Source organism: Pocillopora verrucosa, chromosome 14, assembly GCF_036669915.1.
Source record: "Pocillopora verrucosa isolate sample1 chromosome 14, ASM3666991v2, whole genome shotgun sequence".
In the NCBI taxonomy this organism is placed as follows: domain Eukaryota; kingdom Metazoa; phylum Cnidaria; class Anthozoa; order Scleractinia; family Pocilloporidae; genus Pocillopora; species Pocillopora verrucosa.
This window is the reverse complement of record NC_089325.1, coordinates 16,809,741-16,831,379: the sequence shown is the minus strand read 5'-3', so window position 1 is coordinate 16,831,379 and position 21,639 is coordinate 16,809,741. Positions and strand designations below refer to the sequence as shown.

General features: G+C 40.8%; 2 protein-coding genes across 2 annotated transcripts in view; both read left to right on the top strand.

The window, feature by feature from the left end:
• LOC131772491 (dedicator of cytokinesis protein 3) overlaps positions 1-19,171 on the top strand; it is a 38,836-nt gene extending 19,665 nt beyond the window's left edge. Inside the window, 32 exon segments of the mRNA XM_066161800.1 lie at positions 323-435; positions 617-744; positions 1,348-1,446; positions 1,583-1,776; positions 2,199-2,274; positions 2,362-2,462; positions 3,312-3,370; positions 4,007-4,078; positions 5,212-5,288; positions 5,699-5,787; positions 6,307-6,405; positions 7,421-7,478; positions 7,831-7,871; positions 8,254-8,344; positions 8,763-8,864; positions 9,230-9,319; positions 9,624-9,728; positions 10,276-10,362; positions 10,902-10,956; positions 11,377-11,458; positions 12,316-12,388; positions 12,486-12,498; positions 12,501-12,541; positions 12,543-12,572; positions 13,133-13,309; positions 13,432-13,515; positions 13,961-14,113; positions 17,364-17,458; positions 17,830-17,930; positions 18,181-18,288; positions 18,291-18,387; positions 19,105-19,171. Of these exon segments, the coding sequence (XP_066017897.1) occupies positions 323-435; positions 617-744; positions 1,348-1,446; positions 1,583-1,776; positions 2,199-2,274; positions 2,362-2,462; positions 3,312-3,370; positions 4,007-4,078; positions 5,212-5,288; positions 5,699-5,787; positions 6,307-6,405; positions 7,421-7,478; positions 7,831-7,871; positions 8,254-8,344; positions 8,763-8,864; positions 9,230-9,319; positions 9,624-9,728; positions 10,276-10,362; positions 10,902-10,956; positions 11,377-11,458; positions 12,316-12,388; positions 12,486-12,498; positions 12,501-12,541; positions 12,543-12,572; positions 13,133-13,309; positions 13,432-13,515; positions 13,961-14,113; positions 17,364-17,458; positions 17,830-17,930; positions 18,181-18,288; positions 18,291-18,387; positions 19,105-19,171 (2,857 nt within the window).
• A 206-nt stretch (positions 19,172-19,377) lies between these two features.
• Positions 19,378-21,247, top strand: LOC136278182 (uncharacterized; the record flags this gene model as incomplete). Its single annotated transcript, XM_066161596.1, has 1 exon — positions 19,378-21,247. A coding segment is annotated over one exon (1,209 nt), but the record flags the coding sequence as incomplete, so codon positions are not given.
• Between the last annotated feature and the right edge of the window lie 392 nt (positions 21,248-21,639).

Genomic DNA, 21,639 nt, shown 5'->3' with positions numbered 1-21,639 from the left:
AATTTTTTTGCATGTAAGCAATTATAGTAACGGTGAACGTGTTTTGCGATATTTGACGTAAGTAATTTAGTGTTAGCAACTGAGTTGAAAACGTAAATTGGCCACCTTAAAGAGTAAAAAGGCGGACGTTTCAAGCGTTAGCCCTTCGTCAGACTCTAACGCTCGAAACCCACCGACACAGCACCACAGTTTCTTTAGAAACTTACCCCCTTTAGATATTTGACGCAAGTTTGCCTCTGGAAGAAAAGGGCCTTTAAAAAGCAACCTCTGGCGGCTTAGTTCCGGATGTAATTATGTTCTCGTTGTATATTTTTCTTCTTAGTACCATTGCGAAGGATTTTCTTCTCAGTGCAGCGAAGGATCAGAAAGGGCTCAACAATAGCAGACTGCAGTTTATTGATGCAACAGTAAAGAGTGAGCTCTTTGTGCACAAAGGTAAATTTTCTTTTCATAGGCATTGTTGTCACAAAACACGACGTCCGATTCCTCTGCTGCTTTCCTTGCAATTGCTGTACGTTATTTTACATGAGCTATTTCATCCATAAATTTCTGAATGTCATTACTGCATATCCACCGTACCAATAAGCAATGAATTGGTTTGTTTCTATTCCTTAAGAATCAAGGGAAATCTTGATGCCAGTTCTTGTGGCTACCATTCAACAACAACTGATACAAAAGCAAGACATGAGAAAATGTGCCGAAATAGTGGGATCAATTCTCACCTCACTGCACAAAAAAGCTGCGGTAAGTTAATTACAAGAATCGAATAAAATAATTACGAGGATTCCTCCAAGTCCTCCCTAAATCCGTGCGAGAAAGGCAAAAACTAGTGCTTAAAGACGAACAGAAAATGAAAACTATAGTTGTAACTGAGTTTAATAATTGTGTAACTTTCGATCAACCAGTTAAGTTTTGGAAGTTATGTTCGGGAGTCACTCTCTGACAGTTTAGGGGAGTGATCTGTCACACGCAGTTGAGGAGAATGAACAAAGCTGTAGAATCGTGATTATTTGTAACCTATTACATGTAGGAGGTTACATGCAGGTCACGTTGTGAGCCACGGTCAATGAAAAGGAAGAGAAAAATTCCATCAAATGATAAAGCGGTAAATTAATCAGAAAACGAACGCAGAAAAAGTTGCATCAGAAAGTTTGTTAAAGCCGTGACTCGTTATTAGCTCGGAAGATGGCTGAAAGCCTTTTCCGAGTAGTTGTTTTGTCCCAAAACAGAATTCATTCCTTTTCCATTCATCCCTTTGTCATTCCTTCGTGACATTCCTGTTAACTTTTCTGAATTTGGAGATAGACACGGGTGATCACAATTTACGACTGTCTTAAATTTCTCTAGGAAGGTGCAACTGAAGACGACGTTTATCTCGTGGTGAGAACCTTACTACAACCTGTGTTTCAAACGGTGATGACTGTAGACAGATCAAGTGAGCTTGCGGTAAGTTGACACGCCGGAAATGTCATTGAGAGATCTGCCCTCGGTAGAAATTATTTAAATTGCACGAAGCCTCCGTGCTGGGTTGAGTTTATCATGTTATGTTACTCGCCTAAACTCTTCTTCTTTTTACCTTCAGAGGCATCTCCTGGCAGTTTTGATAAACCTGTTACTGATTATGAAAGAGAAACATTACAGTCTGTATCTGAAGGAGTTCAAAGACAACAAAGAACTCAAAGACTTCCTGGTGAATGTCTTTGTTGTGTTCATTGAAATCGTAAAGCGTGGAATCTTCCTCAGGGACTGGATTGTCATCATTATTTTGGGGAACAGGTGAGAAGTCTCAGCATGATCTTCGAATAAGGAAATTCATCGACACGTTGGGAATAATGTAACTGCAAAAATACAACTTCTTTAATCCAGAAAAGTGCGACCTTGGATGCCAATCCGGCCATATGATTGGTTAATTTGTACCACATGGTATAAAATCATACAAACTGATTGGCTATGCCCCATATAGCCCCCGTATACTTGTTATGGTATACTATTGATTGTGAATCGACGCGGAAATCACATTTTAATTGATCAATTAAGAGGCATTTCCCAGCAAGGGCAGTGTGCCATATATCCTTCTCTTTATCCTTTCGTTCCTTAGCTGCCAAAGAGATCATGTATAGTGGTCTTTTCCTCCAGATTCCTCCCTTCTAGCTCATTCCTCTCCTGACAGTGACATTTCCAAATTGCTTTTTTTTCAGTGTGATTCTAAGGGCCACTCAGAACTTTTCACAAGCCCTGATTGATAACTTTTCAGGAGATAACTTCGACTATCAGGTGAGAGCCGTAGTTCTGACGTAGAACTCGTTCGTTTTGTTGTTTTATCTTAACGACATTTTTTTGTTACTACTTTCACTGTCGCAGTTGTGGAACAACTACTTCAATCTAGCGGTGTCTTTCCTCACTCAATCTCACCTACAACTGGAGAACTTCACTGAGGTCAAGAGAAACAAGATCATCGACAGGTACCACGTGTTATAAAACCTGCAACCTAATTGGCTACGCCGCATAGAGCCCCTGTGTGCTTCTGCTATGGTGTACTGTTGATTGTGAATCAACGCCGAAATCACATTTTAAGTGATGCATGATGTTCTGTTCTGTACTCTCAAATATTTGTATAGTTTTATTCACTTGGGCGAGGTAGCATTTCAGTACTAAATATACTTTTATGTGCAAGCCTGTAATAGTATCTGTTTCGTATATTGTAGGTTTTCATCTACTTCACTATATGTGGCAAAAATGAACACGACAGAGGAATTCTAACTAGTTCCTCCTCTTCTTATAAGTTGTCATCTCCAATAAGCCCCCCTTGTCTGGAATCCCCTGAAATAAGTGAGGTCGCGGTGGGGGACATGCTATCAAGGACCATTCGCAGTTAGGAAGGCAACGCCAAGGAAGACGTCGATTTAAAAATGAATACATATTTTTAGTTGGAATTTCGCGAACGACTGGATGTGTTTACCATCTCTTGTGGCGTCGCAAGTTAACCTCAGCATAACGTATGAGAGCGGCGTTGAGTTCCAAATGGAAACCTAAATAATCTGACGTCGTCTGCCTTCCTTTATCAGACCACGCAAATTCTGATGATTTCACGTTATTTTTCATAGGACGACTAAGAAATGTACACAGTTTTTAAATGCACGTGCTGAGCTATTGTTTTGCTCATTAGATCTTTTGTTTTTCCACTTCCTCGTTGTCTTCGCCGTCGTGGTTTGCTAAAGGTCCTTATCTACTGTGTATGATATCGATGACTGTGTTTAGCTAAACTTTTTTAATACACCTGCAAATCTCTTTCTTTTGTCTTTCTTTGGTAGGTATGGTGACATGAGGCAGGTCATGGGGTTTGAGATTGTTCAGATGTGGCAGGGTCTTGGTAAGTTGTGTTTGTGATCCTGAAATGAATTGTGACCTGATGCACAGCTTTGCACCGGTTACACAGGCCAAAACAAGGCGGGTCTAAACGGGACGAAGCGAGACCAAGCGGGAGCGATATCAAAGGTCTCAGAATAACTGACGAAAATGTGCTACGCTAGCGGTGAATTTCGTAGATGGTTAGATTTTCTAGTCTTCGTGGATAAACCGTTCGCTCCCTGTTCAGCATAGCTATGATTAGCAGGGCGTGACTAAGAACCCGCGTACTTATCGAAAAGGGTTTCAGAAGTGTACAAAGCTCTTTGTGTTGTTGTCTGGTCTTTTTTCACGCGGTGGTGCCTCACAGACGTTGGTGAATGAAATTAGGTATTATCTCAACATACGGGCACTTGCCAGAAGGAGCTAGTTAAGTGAATGAGTCTTTCAAATGTTCTCCAAAGCTGCAATGGCGGTGAAATTTATAGGTGGATGTCAACTGATGGTGATAAAAGAAAGTGCCAGCCATTTCCTAATGGCAGGAAACTAGTTCTAAAACACGGAATTTCTGTTTGATTTTGAATACAACTCGAGCTATTTATCGTTAACTGCCTTTTTTCTTAGAAACGTCGTTGAACTTTGTTACGCAATCGTTTGACAGGTTCCTTTCAGAAGAATTTCATGCTGAGTATGGTTTGTCCTTTCTTGGAAATGACTTTGGTTCCTGAAACAGGTGAGGCAGATTATGTTTCCTTGCTGTAAAATGAATTAGTCTGTTCGCAGATCTTCTGTTTTCTCTCAGTTCATAGTTAAAACTGCGATGAAAACAGGAGCAGCGGGAATTCAATGAACACTTTTGCGCTTCGCAATCCTTCTACTGCGCCTGTTTCGCTGCTCCTCGCTTAACAAAGTGGAGACGGACGAGGACAGACTTTTTTTTAACAACTTTATTGGGTTTATAACATAGTACTAACTACAAAAACATATTACATAGAGACAAAAATGAATGGAGAGAGGAACAAAAATTAATTCTAACCCAAAAGAGCAGGTGCGAACGGGACTGGTGTCCCATGTGAGGCACCGCCCTGTAGCTAAAGTTCAATAAAACACAAGGAATCTAAACTATACAACAAGTTTGTGTGTTGTCAGCTGCACCTATAGCTTGTGACACGAGCGAATTCTAAATAGTGTCCACGTGCAGGGCCAGTCAATGTCAAAGGACGTTCTCAGGCGGTCAAAAAGGGTTTGTTTGACGAAAAGCTGGAAGGAGAGCGGACTCGAAAAACTAGAAGAAGGAACAATAGAACAAGAGTAATTCCAAAGTTTCACAATGCAATTAAAGCAGGAGGCCTGACAACTGCTCGTTTTACAGATCGGTGTTTTAAATTAAAGGAGCTGCTTAGTCTAGTACGGCCGTGAGAAATAAAGTTTGTGAAACTATGTACATCAAGGTACTTGATGTACATAGTTTGGCGGCCTTGTGGGAGAGTAAAAGGGGAGAATAACTTATTGATGACAGTACATCAAGGCCGCCACCTTGTTTACATCACCTTTTTTCAAAAAGGTGAGGTAGACGAATAGCTGTGCATACCTCCGAGACTTGTCAAGCATGGAAATAATTTTGTACTTGTTGAGTTACTAGTAGAATGTTCACGGCATTACATAAGAGAAAGACAAATGTTGAATGTAACTGGAGGTATCGCCTGCTTGGATTGTGTCACTTGATCCATTTCGATCAAAAGAATATTCAATAAAGTACGAGTGGAATCGATGTGTTCTTTGTTTGTTTCCTAGCTCCATGTTGAAACATATAGCTCACAATTTCCTTGAATCGTTTTGTTTTTTTTTTTCCTCTTTCTTTTTCAGAATTACGTAAAGCAACATTACCCATATTCTTTGACATGGTACAATGTGAACTTAATTCCAAAGGCGCGGCCACGATGGTATGATAAGTGATGCAAGGTTGATGTGTAATGAACTAATAACCGTATCGCTCTGACGAAGGGCTAACGCTCGAAACGTCAACTTTTTTACTCTTTACGGTGGTCAATTTACGTTTTCAATTCAGTTGTTAACACTAAATTACCTGCTAATAACGGTTTCGTTCGTTTTGATATGTTTTACTGGAACAGAAACTGAAAAATATTGGGATAAGTGTGTATGAAAGTGACTTTCATTTTCACGACCTCTTTGTAGAGGGAAGGCATTGGTAAACAAACACATGCGAAAATGGTCTTTTTTAATTAGCTTCTTGTCACAAACAACGGTTTTGTGACATGCGCATTGGTTTTGTGACATTGCGTCTTTGGGTAACTTATATCCTGTTGTGTGTTACTGTTTGTTTTGAATGAAGGTGGAAACCAAAATTGTAAACGAACTCGACCGACTTGTCAGTATGGATAAGAAGGGCGACAGGGAGTACAAGAAACTCTTCAAGGAAATGTAAGATACTGACCGACCGTTAAAGGCCGCTTATCTAAATAATGTTTAGCTGTTGGTCGGCATCACTGCGTTCTAGACAGTGTTTGATTGTGCCAAATGTTTTATTTAGACAAATGCTATGGAGAGTGTCGTGGATACTTTTAGCTAACACCAGATAAACAGCTTTTTACATCAGACAGGCTCCATCTATAGTAAAATAACCGGCTTTACATTTTTAACTCACTTGCGTCGGAAAATCGCTTTTAAAAAGCACTTTATCTTCCTGTTTGTCGAAAGTAAAATTAGGGCGACGTTCTCAAGACCTCAGGGTGACTGTTATTGCGAACATCTGCATAGTTATTTCAGCCTCTTGAGTATTCCCACGACTTTCCCGACTGATAAAATCTTCATTGTGTTGGAACCTTCATAATGTTTCTCTTTCAATAGCTTGGGCGTGTCTCTTAATTCTGTCGAACAATCAGTTTATGTAGATTTCCATAATTGAAGCAGTATATTGTATTTTAATCATTGTTTTCGCAGTCTAACAGAAAAGTTTGATGACGAGATACTGTTTCGTGAGGAAGGCTTAGCGTTTGTGAATCGAGTAACGGACCTCCTAGAGTTACTTCTAGAATACAGGTAACTCGCTTAAGTGATGTTAAAGCGGGGGGCGGGGGGTACTTTGGTCAATTTTTACAGGGTATGTGCCGTTGGCCTCTCATAACCCCTACCCACCATTTTCCATTCTTCGGCCCATTATAGACCTTATCGTAACACGGTAACAGCTTTTTAACTGCGAATCTTTCAGTTTTTAAATCCTTTCTTACCGGAATTTTCCTACCCCCAAAATCCCGCAAATGTGCGACCCCATTCTAGATACTCTATGCAACCCCATCAATCCGGTCGTGAAAATGCGACCCCATTTAGCGGCACATCCCCATAGGCCTACCTCACTACCTCATCTACCAAGAAGCAACCCCCCCCCCCCCGTGTTAATTTCAACTCGTGTTTTATTGGTATTTTCATAATTGACCTTTCTAGATAGTTCAGAGAGAAAAGGAAAACGTTTACATGGGTCATTTTAGTTCGGCCATAGTTAACTGACACAACAAAAATATGGCTCTTGTATATGCTTAATATGCAAATTACACCACTGACAGCTACTTAAACTAATGTAATCATTTCTAACTTAAATTTGAAACTAAAACGTCACGCAAGTACATGCTTGGGAACTGTTTCTGTAACAATTACATTAATCTACTGCCACCTCAGTTTCAAATTGCAAGCATGTTTCCTTCACAATCTTGAGAGAAAATAAGAGGAATGTTACACGCATCTCAAAATTACATTTATGTGGGTTGGAAAGGTGAAAAGGTAAAGATGACGATATGACCGAATTTTCCTAATTTAGTCCTTATGAAAAATTATGTTTGGGTGAGGAAGGAAAACTAAATCACTGTGAAGTTTTCTTTTGCAAGCAAATAGAACTCTTGCTATTAACGAGTTGAACTCTTTAGTAGCAAGGCTGAAGGCAGCATAGTGAGTTGTATCAAACAATTGAATAATAGAGAGATTCGACAATTTATCAAGCGACCCACGGGGTCGTTCTTGGAATTGAAAGTTTTAACTCGTTGTTGTATCGTTTCCTCATTAGGAGGGTGTCTGGTGAAGATGATAGAGAACAGAAAATGAGCTGCCTTGTAAATCTGTCGGTAAGAAATGAAGACTTACTCTGCTATTTCGGGAAAGCTGACAAGACGATCTTTTAGCTCTATTGGTTGCTTTTAGTTTTATCATAAGGATGCAGGGATGACGAGCTCGCTACTGTTTCCGTCCCGCTACAGTTTCTCAGTTGATTGCTTGAAGAAAGCCTCGACTCGACGTATTTAGTATAGTCTTGGAAATACGGAAGATTTAGTTCCCAACTTGGAGAAGAGATAAAGATGGTGAAACGTCCTGAAGACGTTTTTCTATGCAACATCATAAGCCCTATTTCTTAAAGTCACAGTTAAGAGTCTTTCTTTATACCAAGCAATATCAAGTTAGTGGTGTTTCCAATTTCAGGAATTTTACCAGAAGATTGGTCGTGAAGACATGTATATCAGGTGAGGATATCTTGCATATTTAACTAAAGTATCTTGAACGCTGTTCACCTTTTGCTCTCATGAAGGGCTCGCGCTCGAAATTGTGAGCTTTAGAAACTTTATATGGCAAATTTACATAGTAAACTTAGTTGTTACAACCAAATTATCTTGTAATACTTCTCTCTGACGCAGCACCTCAGTTTCTTTAGAAACTTGCCCCCTTTATTCACCTGTATTAGTTAAGTCCTCCCTTCCTTTGCAGTAGATTTTCTGGTGAAAGCATCCCAGTTTGTATCGTTCTTTCGAACTTAATGAAATCTTATGAATGTTTTCATCTCGTGGCCGTCCTTGAAATAATCGCCCTGTTTTACTTTCGACTGTCTATTCTTTCATTTTCCTTTAGGTGTATAAACAGACTTTGTGAACTTCATATTGCGATAGAGAACTTCACAGAAGCTGGTTTTACCGTCTTGAAACACGCTGAGTTACTCAAGGTAATGAAAAGAGTTTTAAAACCTATGGTAAAGTAGTCTTCGATTGGGTGTCGGTTGTAATCGGCAATATCTCTGGCAATATCTCTGGCTTTAATTGATTAGTGATTTGCTTTTGAAACTGGCGCCAGCTTCTCAACCAATCACTAATGTGCAAAGCTTACACCGGCAGTAACTTGGCAACCCCTGTTTTGGCGCCCTTCATGCCGCTCATGTGTTAAAAACGTTGAGTGCTTATTGTTTCTTCGTGACATTTACCTTAATCTTATTGGATGTTCTTATTCCTTTGGATTTGCATGGGTTCATGTCACTCAGTCATAAAGCACTTACATAGCGAGACCCTACCAAGGGAATACTAAAGTCACTGGCTTTTCGACAGGGTTTTCGCGTTATTACTAACATTTGTCCTTGCCTCTATAAGTGGCCTGAGACGATGCCTGAGGATTCCCCCGAAATTTTTAAAGAGTTCCAGCTGAAGGAAAAGTTGTATTTGGACGCCATTGACTTCCTAGACAAAGGAAAGGTATAGAAAAACATGTTGACATTGAACTTTTTGACTATCGGCAGTAGACCCAGGTTTGTTCATACGCACTCCAAACCTCGGGCTCTTCACTCAATTTGTGTGCAACAGAAGATGTACATTTCTGCGGTCTATTTTTAACTGTTCCTACAGGGAGTGATGAGGGCTGTAAACTTCGTTTGCAGTTCATTTGCTATGTAATTTTAAAAATACACTTCGTAGTACACGAGTTTGCACTTCACAATGTTTTCCAAAATAACAGTATTTTTGCACTTTAGTCGCTAACAATAGTACCTTGGCTCAGACCTTGTGTTCTCCAAATAGTCATTTGTCTGTTTTTTTTTCTTTTTTTCTTTTCTCCCTCTCAGACATGGGAGAAGGCGATTGAACTATGCAAAGAGCTGACGGAGCAATACGAATTGCTGCTGTGTGATTACGTTAAACTTGGAGACATTTTGGTGAGTAAACGTTAATATAGTAATTATTACGATAATGAAATCTTGTGGTTTGTCTTTCGAATTAGTTGCTTCCGATGTGGATTGACTTTCATGCTGTTAGTCTCCGTCATACGGTGAGGTCGACTGTGCTGACGTGTCACTTTATGCTCCGTTGTGATTGGATGGTTTTCAACAAACGTGATTGATGCATTCCGATTACGTGTCGTATTGTTGCTGCATTCTGCATTATTGAAAACGAGAATATTCAATTAAAGTGGTTGTTCATGATAATCTTCGTAACCTTTATGTTTTTTTTTCTGAATAGAAAAAACAGGCCAAGTTCTTCGACAACATCATGACCCAGGTTCGGGCAGAATCTGAGTACTTTAGAGTCGGGTTCTACGGCAAAGGCTTCCCATTATCAGTGAGGGTGAGAAAACTCGTTTAATGTCTGTAGTGTAGTCGCACATTAACTCCAACATCGTCAAGATATGCTTTGAAATTATTCCTTAGGAACAGCTATTCCCACTTTCTTTGTTACCTTGTTTAGACAACTCAGTGTTATATCAAGATGACGTCCTCTACCTGATTCGTTTTACTCGTTACCTCTTTGCTGGAATATGTATCGATATTGTCTAGAGAAGTTGCATTTTAACCATGTTTTGGAGGGCTAAATGATTGAAACTGATTTCCAATCTGCTCCATAAATGTTCCCAAGGAGTCACCTTTTCCCCTCTCCCCTATACCTTCCTCTCACCCGTTATTGAAGAACGTGAGGAAAGGCTGACAGAAAAGAGAGATATGTCAGCACTTTTTACCGGTGGGGCCATCATAAGAAAAAAGTGTCTTCAAGCTACTTTGAAACTCGGAAACCTGCGTGTCTGTTTATTTTTTCCTAAATACCACACAGTAGTAATCTAGGGTTGGCGTTGTTTGATAATGTCGTAATTTTAACAATGTGTTTTTTTTCCCCTCAGAACAAGGCTTTTGTTTACCGAGGTCACGAATACGAGAAAATCGGCTCCTTTAATCAGAGACTGAAGGCGCAGTTCCCTGATGCTCTGGTGAGTACTTGCCCACTCGTGGTGGGTTTTTTTGAGTGAACGCATAGAAAAAATCCTCTGTTACTGACAGGTTGTCCCAATCCTCGCGCAGCCCTCATACATCGCGTGTAATACGTATCACACGTAGACCACGTACCCTCAAGTTATATCGCTTTTCGGGGCGCGAAATAAGAAAATTGAATACCCTGTTACACATTTAAAAACCCAAAACCTAAGTGTTTGGCTGCCCATATTTGTTTACCCTATACCCTACACACTGTTCTTTTCATTTTTACAGTACCTCTGGCACTGACAAATATAATTTTTTTGACAGTCATGAGTTTCCTAAATTGGGGATCATTTCCTTTATTCTCACGACCTTAAAGTTTGATTCAAGGTTGATATTGTAAGGAGTGAAAGCCAATCACTGTTAGGGGTTAAAGGGTTACCATACTGCACTCTCAGTCAAAGGACATGTATGATTGTAGCAGTTTTGAAAGTTGTGTGATTTTCATAGCACTGTAACTTAATCCACCTTCGGAAAACGGTTTCTGTTTCAGATGATGGACAAGAACACACCGCCAGAAGACGACATCTTGGAATCTGACAAGCAATGTATCCTTTAACGTATGCTTTAAGGAGTGATAAATATAAATTATCACTATAGTTAATAAATAATGGCAATAATCTGACAAGAATGTGAAATGGATGTCATTTAGCGTACGAGGAGGTCCTCGTTACAAGCGCTGGGGCAGGAGCGTTCCCTCGTTTGCGAGAAGTTGTGTGGCCTGGAGCTAAGCCAGTTGGCGAGATGTTTCCGAGGGGTTTGTTACTAGTGCTAGACCTCTCGCCGGCTTGCTTTGCGTCAGGTCTCGAAATTTCTCTTGGGCGAAGAAGCGCTCGTGGCGAAGCGCTTAATATGAGGGTGTGTTCGCAGGCTTAACATTAAAAGCTTCATTTAGGTTAGAAGTCGGATGAACTACAATGGATGAAGGCCGGTATTGTTTTTGTACTTGTGACCTTGATTATTTACAGATCTGCAGTGTTGCCGAGTGATTCCTATCTCAGAACACGAAGCACGTTTTGCTGGCAAAGTCGTAGATGATAAAATTGCAGGGTGAGTGTACTGATGTAGTATGAAAACAAGGCTTAAAACATGACTCTATGTGAAATAAGGCTTATTTTGTTTTCAACTTTCAACTATCGCTTAAGACCGCCCAGCACAAATATCGACTAAATTATGTGACAACCAGCACAAACTGCAACCTCGCAATGGAACTGCTACTGTATGCATTTGAATTTCGTCAACTGTAAAAGGATGAAACTGTGGTCAGTAGTTTTTGTGCGCTTGGTCAAGACTCTTTGTAGCGAAAGTCCAGGCGTGTCCATTCTGTTTGCGTTTTACTTGTACTTTTTACGTTTTAAACTTCCTTCCAGCTATGTGATCAAAATGTAGAATGAAAAGAAGAGCTAAAGAGAGCGACAGCCATTTCGAACGGGAAAAGTTTATTTTTTGTATTAAGGTCTACCCTTACCGGCGTTTGTCCGGGGGCGATGCTCAGTAGATAAGGCTTGTTAGCCCAGTTGGTAAAGCACTACACCGTTATCGCCGTGGTCATGGGTTCAAATCCCGTACAGGCCTGAATTTTTTTTAGTCCTTATCTTCACCGCCGCTTCAGTATTTTTCATTACGGCGAAGATCGCTTTCATATTCATTTTCTAATCCGCACGTCACATATGATTTTCATATATTCACAGTCAGATTAGAAATGGTTTGTAATAATAATAATTAATAATCATTTCAAAAAAAAGGGCGTGTTTACTGTAAAAGCGTTCACATCCCACCGGATTGACTTGGCTGGTTCCTTAATTTAACATGGCCACCATCCTGTTGTTTCGTTAAACCAATATGTTGGCCGTGAAGTCATGTGTAAACGCCTAATTAATGATTTAATTGATGAATTGGTTTTCTAGTTATTACCGGGTGAACGATGTCAGAAGGTTTACTAACTCAAGACCTTTGCGTCCAGGTTCGGAGGATTTTGCGGTAAGAGACAGAGTTGTATGCTACTACTTTGTGCTTTGCAGCAGAGTTAAAGCGCTTTGCAATTAGTATCGTAATGTTTATTATCTTCTTGTTCTAGAACTTATGGTTAGAAAGACGACCTACATGATCGCTTCACCTCTGCCTGGAATTCTTTCGATGGTTTCAAATCACATCTTCAGAAAGCGTAAGTGTTTGTGATAGCAACAGGTTGTGTTGTGCTCGTAAGATATTTTATCTATTTGAAAAGCTGCACTGCCTATCAGAACAAGCAAAAAATTAGGAGATAGAGTTTGGTTTGAAGAAATTGTTTTGTATTCAACTGTAAGAGAAACCTTGCAAGACACAGGGGGTAACCTTGCGATGGATCACCATGCCATCGATAAAAATTCTGGTCTCTCTATGCCTCGCAAACCGTTCTAGGCTGCAACAGTTATGGGTGACTTGGCCTCAATTCGTTACCTATTCCATACTTCAACAATGAAATTAAATCCAAATGATAATTTATGTGGCTTGCTTCTTATAAGATGTAGCCACATCGGTGTCTATGGCTTGCTGTGTACCTCGAACGGTAGGGTGTCCAAAGTACCAATTACAGGGTTTGTCTGCGATTGGAAGATTTAGGGTGAGATTTTCCTCTACCGAATACAACCTCGGTACACACATGAAAGACAATCATGTTCCTTTTCGAAAAATATGTTCTCTTATTTTCTTCCATATGACATTACCTTTTTGATGCCTTTTTAGGTTGAAATCAGCCCCCTTCTCAATGCAGTTGAAACTGTGGAATCGAAGAACAAAGAGCTCGATAGGATCATCGCTAATCTGTTCTCAGATAGGAATCAGAGTATCAACCCTCTGAGTATGATACTCAATGGTATCATAGATGCTGCTGTTATGGGAGGGATAGCCAAGTATGAAGAGGTACGTTGACAAATTGCCTGTTTTAGATACAGTTGTCGGAACAGCTACGATATTCTTACAGTTATTGCGTTTGGTTGATCGGAAGATATGCAAATGTATTTTCATTATTTTATCTCTCTTAGGCATTTTTCGCCCCAGACTATTTAAAGAATAATCCATGCGATAGGCAACTCATCGACCAACTAAAGCGCGCCATAGGAAATCAGGTAAGGTTGTTCGTATGCTAAACGGCCTGATTATTTAAAATACTGCAGGTTCTTTTGTTTACTGCAATATTCCTCCGTAATCTTTTTTTGGCCTTGTGTACATCATGGTGGATAAGTTGAAAATGCATCAATCACCGGTTACGGAAACGCTCGACTGCATCAATAGGCATACGCAGAATAAGGGCCTTACTATTCTGTCGAAAATTAAAGAGCTGTGACGCAAGCGTTTTCGACATGCTCAGATTGCTATCTAGATTGGTGCAGACAGTAGGTCTTGCGATTCAAGGAGCGCCCTTGAAAAGCTCCGTTTTCGATGAGCAGTCATCCATACCAGTGAGCATGGTGTGCCTAGCCCAAGAAATAAAGGGGCCTGTTCAAATCTCACCGGCTTAGATTGGACAAAGTTAGGTTAAAAATGTGATATGTGACTTTTTCCTTCATTTAGGTGAAGATCTTGGAGAAAGGTCTGAATCTTCACGATGAACTAGCAACCAAGGACTTGAGACCGTTTCATAACAAAATGGAGACTTGTTTCGCCGACATGAAGGCTCGTGTCTCAGGGGAGGAGAGAAAGTCTGCCAGGCCTAAAGACCTCCAGGTTGGTTAAGCAAAGGATTTTATAACTTAGCGATATAGACATAGTTGCCCTCTCTATATACATCCATTTTATTCCTTGGCACAAAAATTTTAACAAAACCATCGCAAATCGCGATATTAGCCAACTCGTTAAAACGAAAAAACCCTGCAAAGCCTAAAGCTAAAGAACTTCCTCAGCCCCGTGCCTGCCAATAATGCTTCTAATTATGGCAGGGTCCATGAGCTTTTTCTTGTTAACTGGATTGCTCCTTGTCCTCTTGGCGCACGCAATCAAGTTCTTGAAACAAGCGTTATCCAAAGGATTGGGACCATCTTCAGAAACAAAGTGCAGCATGGACCAAAATCATTGCGGCCGGGACCCAAGCTGTTGATCTAAGCCAAATAGATAAAAGGTGACAACAGAGGAAGAAAAAGGCAATTGTAACGCAATTTTCATAGTTCCACACCACAGAAAAAACTTGTTTATTTCCTCGTTAAGATATTTCTTCACAGTAGAATCCGCCCTGAATTGAAATCCGGTCTAATAGCAGGAGGGAGTACCATCCATGCTTCACTTGCAATTACAACCTGCAAGAAAAAAATCATATCGCCAAAATTTTCAACTACAGGATAGCGGCTTTAGTAATTGTGACGCAAGCGATGACAGCAATTCTAATAAGCGGCCCTATGCCTATGACTCAATGTCTGCGGGCTGCATTATAGTAAGAAACTACACCTACCTCCCGAGGCAAAATATGCATGCGAAGTTGCTTCTAAACAAAGGCCTGGCTAATAACCTACAAGGAAAACTAAATAACTAACGCGCAATAACTGCATTTATATCCAAACACTACTTTCTCTAGTAGATCATTTAAACCCCCAAAGGCTCCACAAACTACATGCAAACGGATATAAAATAGGCAACACCACGTCTAGGACACAGTCGCTCAGACACTAAAATAACCAAACAATTAGCAAAAACAAAGTTACAGCCTTGATTAAGAAAGGTGAAAAACCTAAACCAACAGGAACAGCACAGTTCAACTTTGTGAAAAACCTTGGCCAAATGGCACGCGAACCAGTGTCAAAAAAGGACACAATTTTCCATAAGTGAACAGGTCTCCTATTGTCGAGAGAACTCGAAACCTTCTCGTTCAACTTATAAAGCTCTAAAACGAAAGAAATCTTCTCCAACGGACGCAGTCGTCCCTTCACATGACCAGTGTCATTTACCCTGGACATAGCTGTCCATGCAACTAATGACCAGTGTCAAATCCTGCAAATACCAGCACTAAAAGCTAGAGCAGAAACCTACTCGAAGGGCGAAAAAGATGGATAATCCCTACAAAAATTCGAATCTAAGCGCAACAACCTCGCTTGTAAAGCGAGGAGAACCAAGGATTGGATGATTAATTGAATTTCTTCCCAGGGTGAGAGCTTGGGATACATTCACCGTAAAGCATCCTATAAGAGCGACCGATATTTGCTCGTCAGAAGAGGCCAAATTGGACGGAGGCCAGAAATTGGACGAAGGCCATAATGGAACTACAAGAGTAGCCATCGCTTTCTGTAGGCTCAGATAATGGATAATGAAAGCAACAAGAGAAATTGGAGGAACCACTAAACAATTCTCGGAACTTAACTCTTGGGCGAAGAAGTCAATTCCTGACGCAAAGAATCTAGGGAGCTTTGTTGTATAATAATTAGCAAAACAGTCAACTGTATGCGGGCCCCATAACTCTTCCAAACTTAGAAAGAAATCCTGCGTGATTTGCCAATCATCAAGTCTATAGGCGACTGATGTAATCCGCCTTCTCATTTTCAGTTCGTGGGATCCACTGGACCTCCATACGATACTGTGCTCCGCGCAAAACTGAAAAATTTTAATAGCAAGCCTGTGCAAATCCAATTTCATGCTTCCGACTTTTATGATTCTAGCCATCGTCTGCTATCAGTGCACCACTTGGCGAGTGAACCTTCCAAAATTGGCGCAAAAGACTCGGAGAAAAATCAATGGCTGCAAGCTCTCTCCAAGTAGAACTCTTAGAACGCTCTGAAGGCTCCCAAAGCTTGTGACACACACAATCCTCATTAAGGGTAATAACTGAATCGCACCCTGAAGCGCTGGCATCAGTGTAAGCGAAACGCTATGGCTTATTAAAGAGAAATCAATCGCGCACTTTGATGGAATTTGGATTGTTTTTCCAAAAATATAACTCCTCAGTGCAATAGGGATCCATCTTAACTTTCGAGTCCCAGTGCTGCGCGCTTAATGTAGACATAATACAGTGCCTAATCATGATCCTAGAAATGTTCCCGGAAACAGGCACTGTAGAAATTGTCTGCCCTGTTAAAAAGGCCAATCCTCTAGCAGAAAGAATAAAATCAGAGTCGATAATACTGTCACTGGTACTAGTCTGAGAAAAGGGAGGGAGGGTGGGTGGTGGGTGGGGATCTTAAAGTCCGAAGCAGAAACAGCTCCAAAGTGCTAAGGTCGCAAGCGAGAGAGAGAGAGAGAACAAACTGAAAACAGCATCTTAAATAGGTAAAACGTACCAATCAGAAGCTACGATAAGCGCACTGCGACACCGAAAGGTGACAAACTGTAATAAAGAATGCGAAGCAAAAATAACAGGGGAAAATATATTTACGTTCTAATTCGCTTCACTCCAACGTAAATTATTTACCGCTTAAGGCGGCCAGGCGAAATCAGATATGGATGGATCGCGTGCGAACCCTAACAGCGAGAGAACAAACAAAGTACTACAAAAATAATCATACAAAAACTGAGAGAGCGCAAAAGAAAATAAAAATCGGGCTAGCTCACCGCGAAAAAGCTGCTGATCCCTCGAAGTCGAAGATCCTTTGAACTTTTTGTCAGGTCCACGACGACCTTGTGTAGGCTGTCTCCTTTTCCTGCTTGCTGCCTTCTTAGCTTTCTTTAAGCGTTTTTCGTCCTCGAGCCAGATGCTAACTCATCCGAAACATATTCATCAAGTGCTAAGGTCGCAAGCGAGAGAGAGAGAGAGAGAACAAACTGAAAACAGCATCTTAAATAGGTAACGAACCAATCGGAAGCTACAATAAGCGTACTGCGACACCGTGAAAGGTGACAAACTGTAATAAGGTATGCGAAGCTAAAATACAGTGGAAAATATATTGCTCACAGGCAAGGGGTGGGTAAGGCGTATTTTTGAGCGCACTTAGTTGTAGCTTTGACCATCGTTTTTATTTTAGATTCGTTGAAGCTATGATTTATCTTGATTTCGTAGATCCCGTTACCGGCAGTACCCGTGAATCCAACGTCAACACCAGGGTTTGTGAAGGCAGTAAGAAAACAGAGTTTACCCGGAGATTTGGGAAGGGAGTAAGTATATTATTACGTCTCCTCTTTATGGTCCTAGACAAGGTTCCGGAAAGGACTTTTGTTGCAACTTACAGATTCATTTGTCGAACCGCAAACTGCCTTCAACCTGACAGAGTTTACAAGTATTTGGTTTGTTTGGAAAAACAATATAATGGTAATGGAGTGCACGTTTCCTGAAGATTTGAGTGTTTTCATTCACTAAATCACCTGAACAACCCAATGTTCACAAGTCTCCAGCCTTTATTTGGCTTCCTTGCCATATTTTTCTGTTATTTGTCGATTGATTATATTTGTTGTAATATACTTTTGCGGAAAGAGAAACTTCAATGTTTTCCCTATAATACTTACTCTTATTGTGTTTCTTTGACCAGAAGTGTTCCAGCAGCGGCGGCGACCATGAAGCTGAGGCGGCAAAGTGCAAATCGATCACGACAGAGTTTGTGGTATGAAAGCGATGATATTCCGTCCAAAAGGTGCGCTAGTTTCTCTTTTTTGTCTCTAAAATTACTCTTAAATGAAGCTTCATATGATAAAATTTATCCGATGAAAATCATCAGAATAGTCGTTATGTATGCTTAACGTTATTTTGACGAGAACAAAGCTCAGTCCTGAAGATCAGTTTTTCTCCAAGTAGACCCTAGCTAATTAAACCCACAAATAAAACATTGTTGTTTCTTTACAAATTTGGAAATATAATTGAAGTTTTTTTTTCTTTTACAAGCAGATGTCTGGTTCTAAATCCTTGGAGGCTCTCTCTGAAATAGATGAATCTTCGCCACCAGTTTCCAACGAAGAAAAACTCCAAACCAGATCTTGCTTCTTGCACTCGCCTAGACGATCCGTAGAAGGATGGGTCTTTGTGGAAAACTTCAACAACGAAGTTCCTCCCCAGCGGGAATGTTAAGGACTGTGCTATCACCTCAAGCAAAGTATGTCCATCAACTAGATTTGTCCCTTAGAATTATTTCAAGGTTAAATAGGTGTTTTTAAACCAAAACTAATCCCAACCAGAAAAGAAAAGAACTAATCGAAGAAGTAGCATTCCGAAATACAATTAGAGCCAGTGAACCATCCATTAACCTGAAAAAGTGTCTAACCAAGCTTGTTGAAATTATCGTTTTCTGATTATTCTCTATAGTTGGTACATGTACTACTGAACTTTACTAAGCTAACGAATACTTTGGTGGTCTTATTCCTCTTACTTTCATTTCACGTTCCTTTCCAGTGTGAAATATCCCCCGCCCTCCCTCCCAAGCGTAAAAGTGTCTTAATTTCACGTCCCACAAGACAGCACCCTCGTCAGTCCCTCCTAACCACCCGTCCTACAGTACCTCTATTGGTCTGGTCAGCAGATAATTCTGTAAAACGGTAGTCTGTTACTGGGAACGAGCCCAGGGAGGCCCCCTGCAGTTGATGACGTCAATCTTCCCGCTTTACCTCCCAAGAAGTCTGTATCTAGAATGTCTCTGGACTAGCGAATCAGGGTTTCCAGAAAAAACCAATGGGTGGAAACGGGTTTTCCTTTTAACGTACGTCATAGACTTTAAATATCTACTCTGAAAGGGAGGAAACGGGTTACCGACAACGTGAATTATGAAATCACTGTCCTGATGTTGTCCTTGTGTGCTCTATTTTAATCCTCTCAGGCTGGTATCAAAGAATCCTGGGCCGTGTGGGTCACTTATAGATGACTATTTCGTGGAAAAACAGTAAATTGGCTCACAAAGATGTACTCTATTTACTGAATTTAAAAGCGGAAATTCTCCAAGTGGCTCATCTACTACTTCCAGATCTCAATGAAACTTAATACGTTGTGGTATCATTGTTGGAGAATACAGAGAAAAGTCTTTGGAGCAGGAGAGCAAGAAAAAAACCAACGTTGGCCTCAGTCCGCATGTAACGCTAGGTTTGGAAGTTAAACCACGTCAACACCAGTGAAAGGCCAGCGCCCTTATTACGGCGCCATAGAAAATATAGAACACTCAATTGTTCTACTTATCTTTCTCCTGACTGATTGTGTTCTGTCCCTTCTTTCATTCAAGCGCCCTGATACTCTGACGTTTGCTGAAGATGATTCGAACTCAGAACCTGTTCCTGTGTTGCCAGAGAAACGTAAAAGCTACGCCAGCACCACTTCCAGTCGAGCGTCTTCCTCAGTCTTCTCTGATACAGCTTCAGATTTCCCGTCTCCAATGTCCCCTTCAGTTCCTTTAAAATTTCAAAAACAATTTCCTGATAGACTCCAGGTTGGGTCGTCAACGCGAGATTCCCGTGGATCAACTCTTCCATCGGGGTCTACAAGCTCAACAATATCCCTGGGAACTCCCCGCCCGGGGTCTTTCACAGCTCCAAGGCCAAGTGGCAGTGGACCAAATAACTATAGTTACGTAACACCACCATCGTCTCCACGAGTTCCCTACGACTACGTTTCTTCACCCAATGAGTCAGTAGCAAGCTGGGTATCGAACAGCACACAATATTTTTCAGCTTCGTCTTCCTTTGACAGCGACATCTTTTCCCCAGGAACACCTCCAAAGCGCGAATCCAACATAGATGTTCCGCCGCCATCACCGTCATCCATCTCGCGGAGTGTAGATCTTTTAGCAACGTCGCCCACGAAGAACGATTCTACCCCACCACTTATTCCGTTTAAAGGAACTCATCACTTCTCCACATCCGTTGAAAAGGTTGAAACATTTTCATTTTCGGAAACAACGTTAACGGGGACATCAACGATGACGTCATCGACAGAGGAAGAGTCTGTTGACCAACCAGTGAAACCCCGTACCCCAGTCCCAGTCCCACGGAGGAACACGATGAGCCCGTCGTCAAGTCGACCAACGGGTTCGTTATCTCGATCACGCTCTGATGTGTCGGATGGTAACCAAGGTCCCGGGCGGGTAACTCCGCCCCCAATTAAACCCCGAAAGTCCACAAGTCTTTCATCAGATCAAGGTCCAAAGTCCCCTCCGCCACCCAAACCTCCCAGACCTTCGCAGGCCAGGGAACCTCCACCAAAGCCCAAACCTTACGCTTCCAGATCAGTGGAGAACTCGCCTGCGGTTCAAAGAAAAGCGGTCAGTGAAAGCATGCAGAACATTCCACCTGGAGAAAAAAATGGATCGTGACCACATCCATTAAGATGTAAAGAGATTCAGCGCAACCTGTCTTCCCTGATTTTCTTTGAACAGCGGCGTCCTCACTTGGATTTAAATAAATATATGCTTCCCGCAAGCGAACTCGTATTTCAGGCTTAAATGCCCTTAAAATTTGAACCCAAGATTCATTCAAGCAATTCGTTTTCTTTCGCTGGAAAATAGCTAAAAAAACATACCTTAAACTAAAACGTACTTTTCCAGCATATTGCACTCCATCTACGACAGTTTATAACGCACTTAAACTACGAAAACGGATGGGTCCTCCTTTTGTAAAATGGTCGTTAATTACTGCACATAATGTACAGAGATAAATGCTTATTAGGCACAAGATATCATAATATGTAGCAAAATTATCGTTGCTGACAAAAATTATGAAGCATTTCCTCAGGTTGAAATAGTAGAATAGGTACCATAATTATAAGTAAAGAAATACGGTCTTGAATATAGGATTTTTTCTTTGTGAATACGACCTTTTAATATTGAAAATACTGTGCAAGGTATAAGTTGAAGTATCTTCATGTTTTTTTCAATTTGTGAAAATTGTAGTTACCCTAATGACTAAATGAGCAAGGAAGCTTATATTTGAGTTCATTGTATTTTTATGAGATTTTGCATCGATTAAAATTATTCTAATGAAAACAAAGATGCATTACAACCATTCAAAACCATTGCAACCAATTTATTCATATTTTGTGCAGCCTTTGTTCATAGAGAAGTACAGAAAATGACTGCACTGGACTAATGGAAATGCCCAATTGTCCCTCCCATTCCACCCCGTTTTCTTCCTCCGTTCCCTCCCTGGGTGGGTTAACTAAGTAAATTGGCCCCAAGCAGTCTCTCTTTTACCAGGAAGTCCGTCGCGCGCAAATATCAAGCGGCACCCAAGAACCTTAAGCTTAGCTATGCCCTTGGTTAAATGGATAAGTACTAAGAATTGACACAAGTTTAACCATGGGATATCACTTTGATAGAACACCAACTTTCAGCTCGAGTGAAAAAAAAAACAAAAACAAAAAACGATGT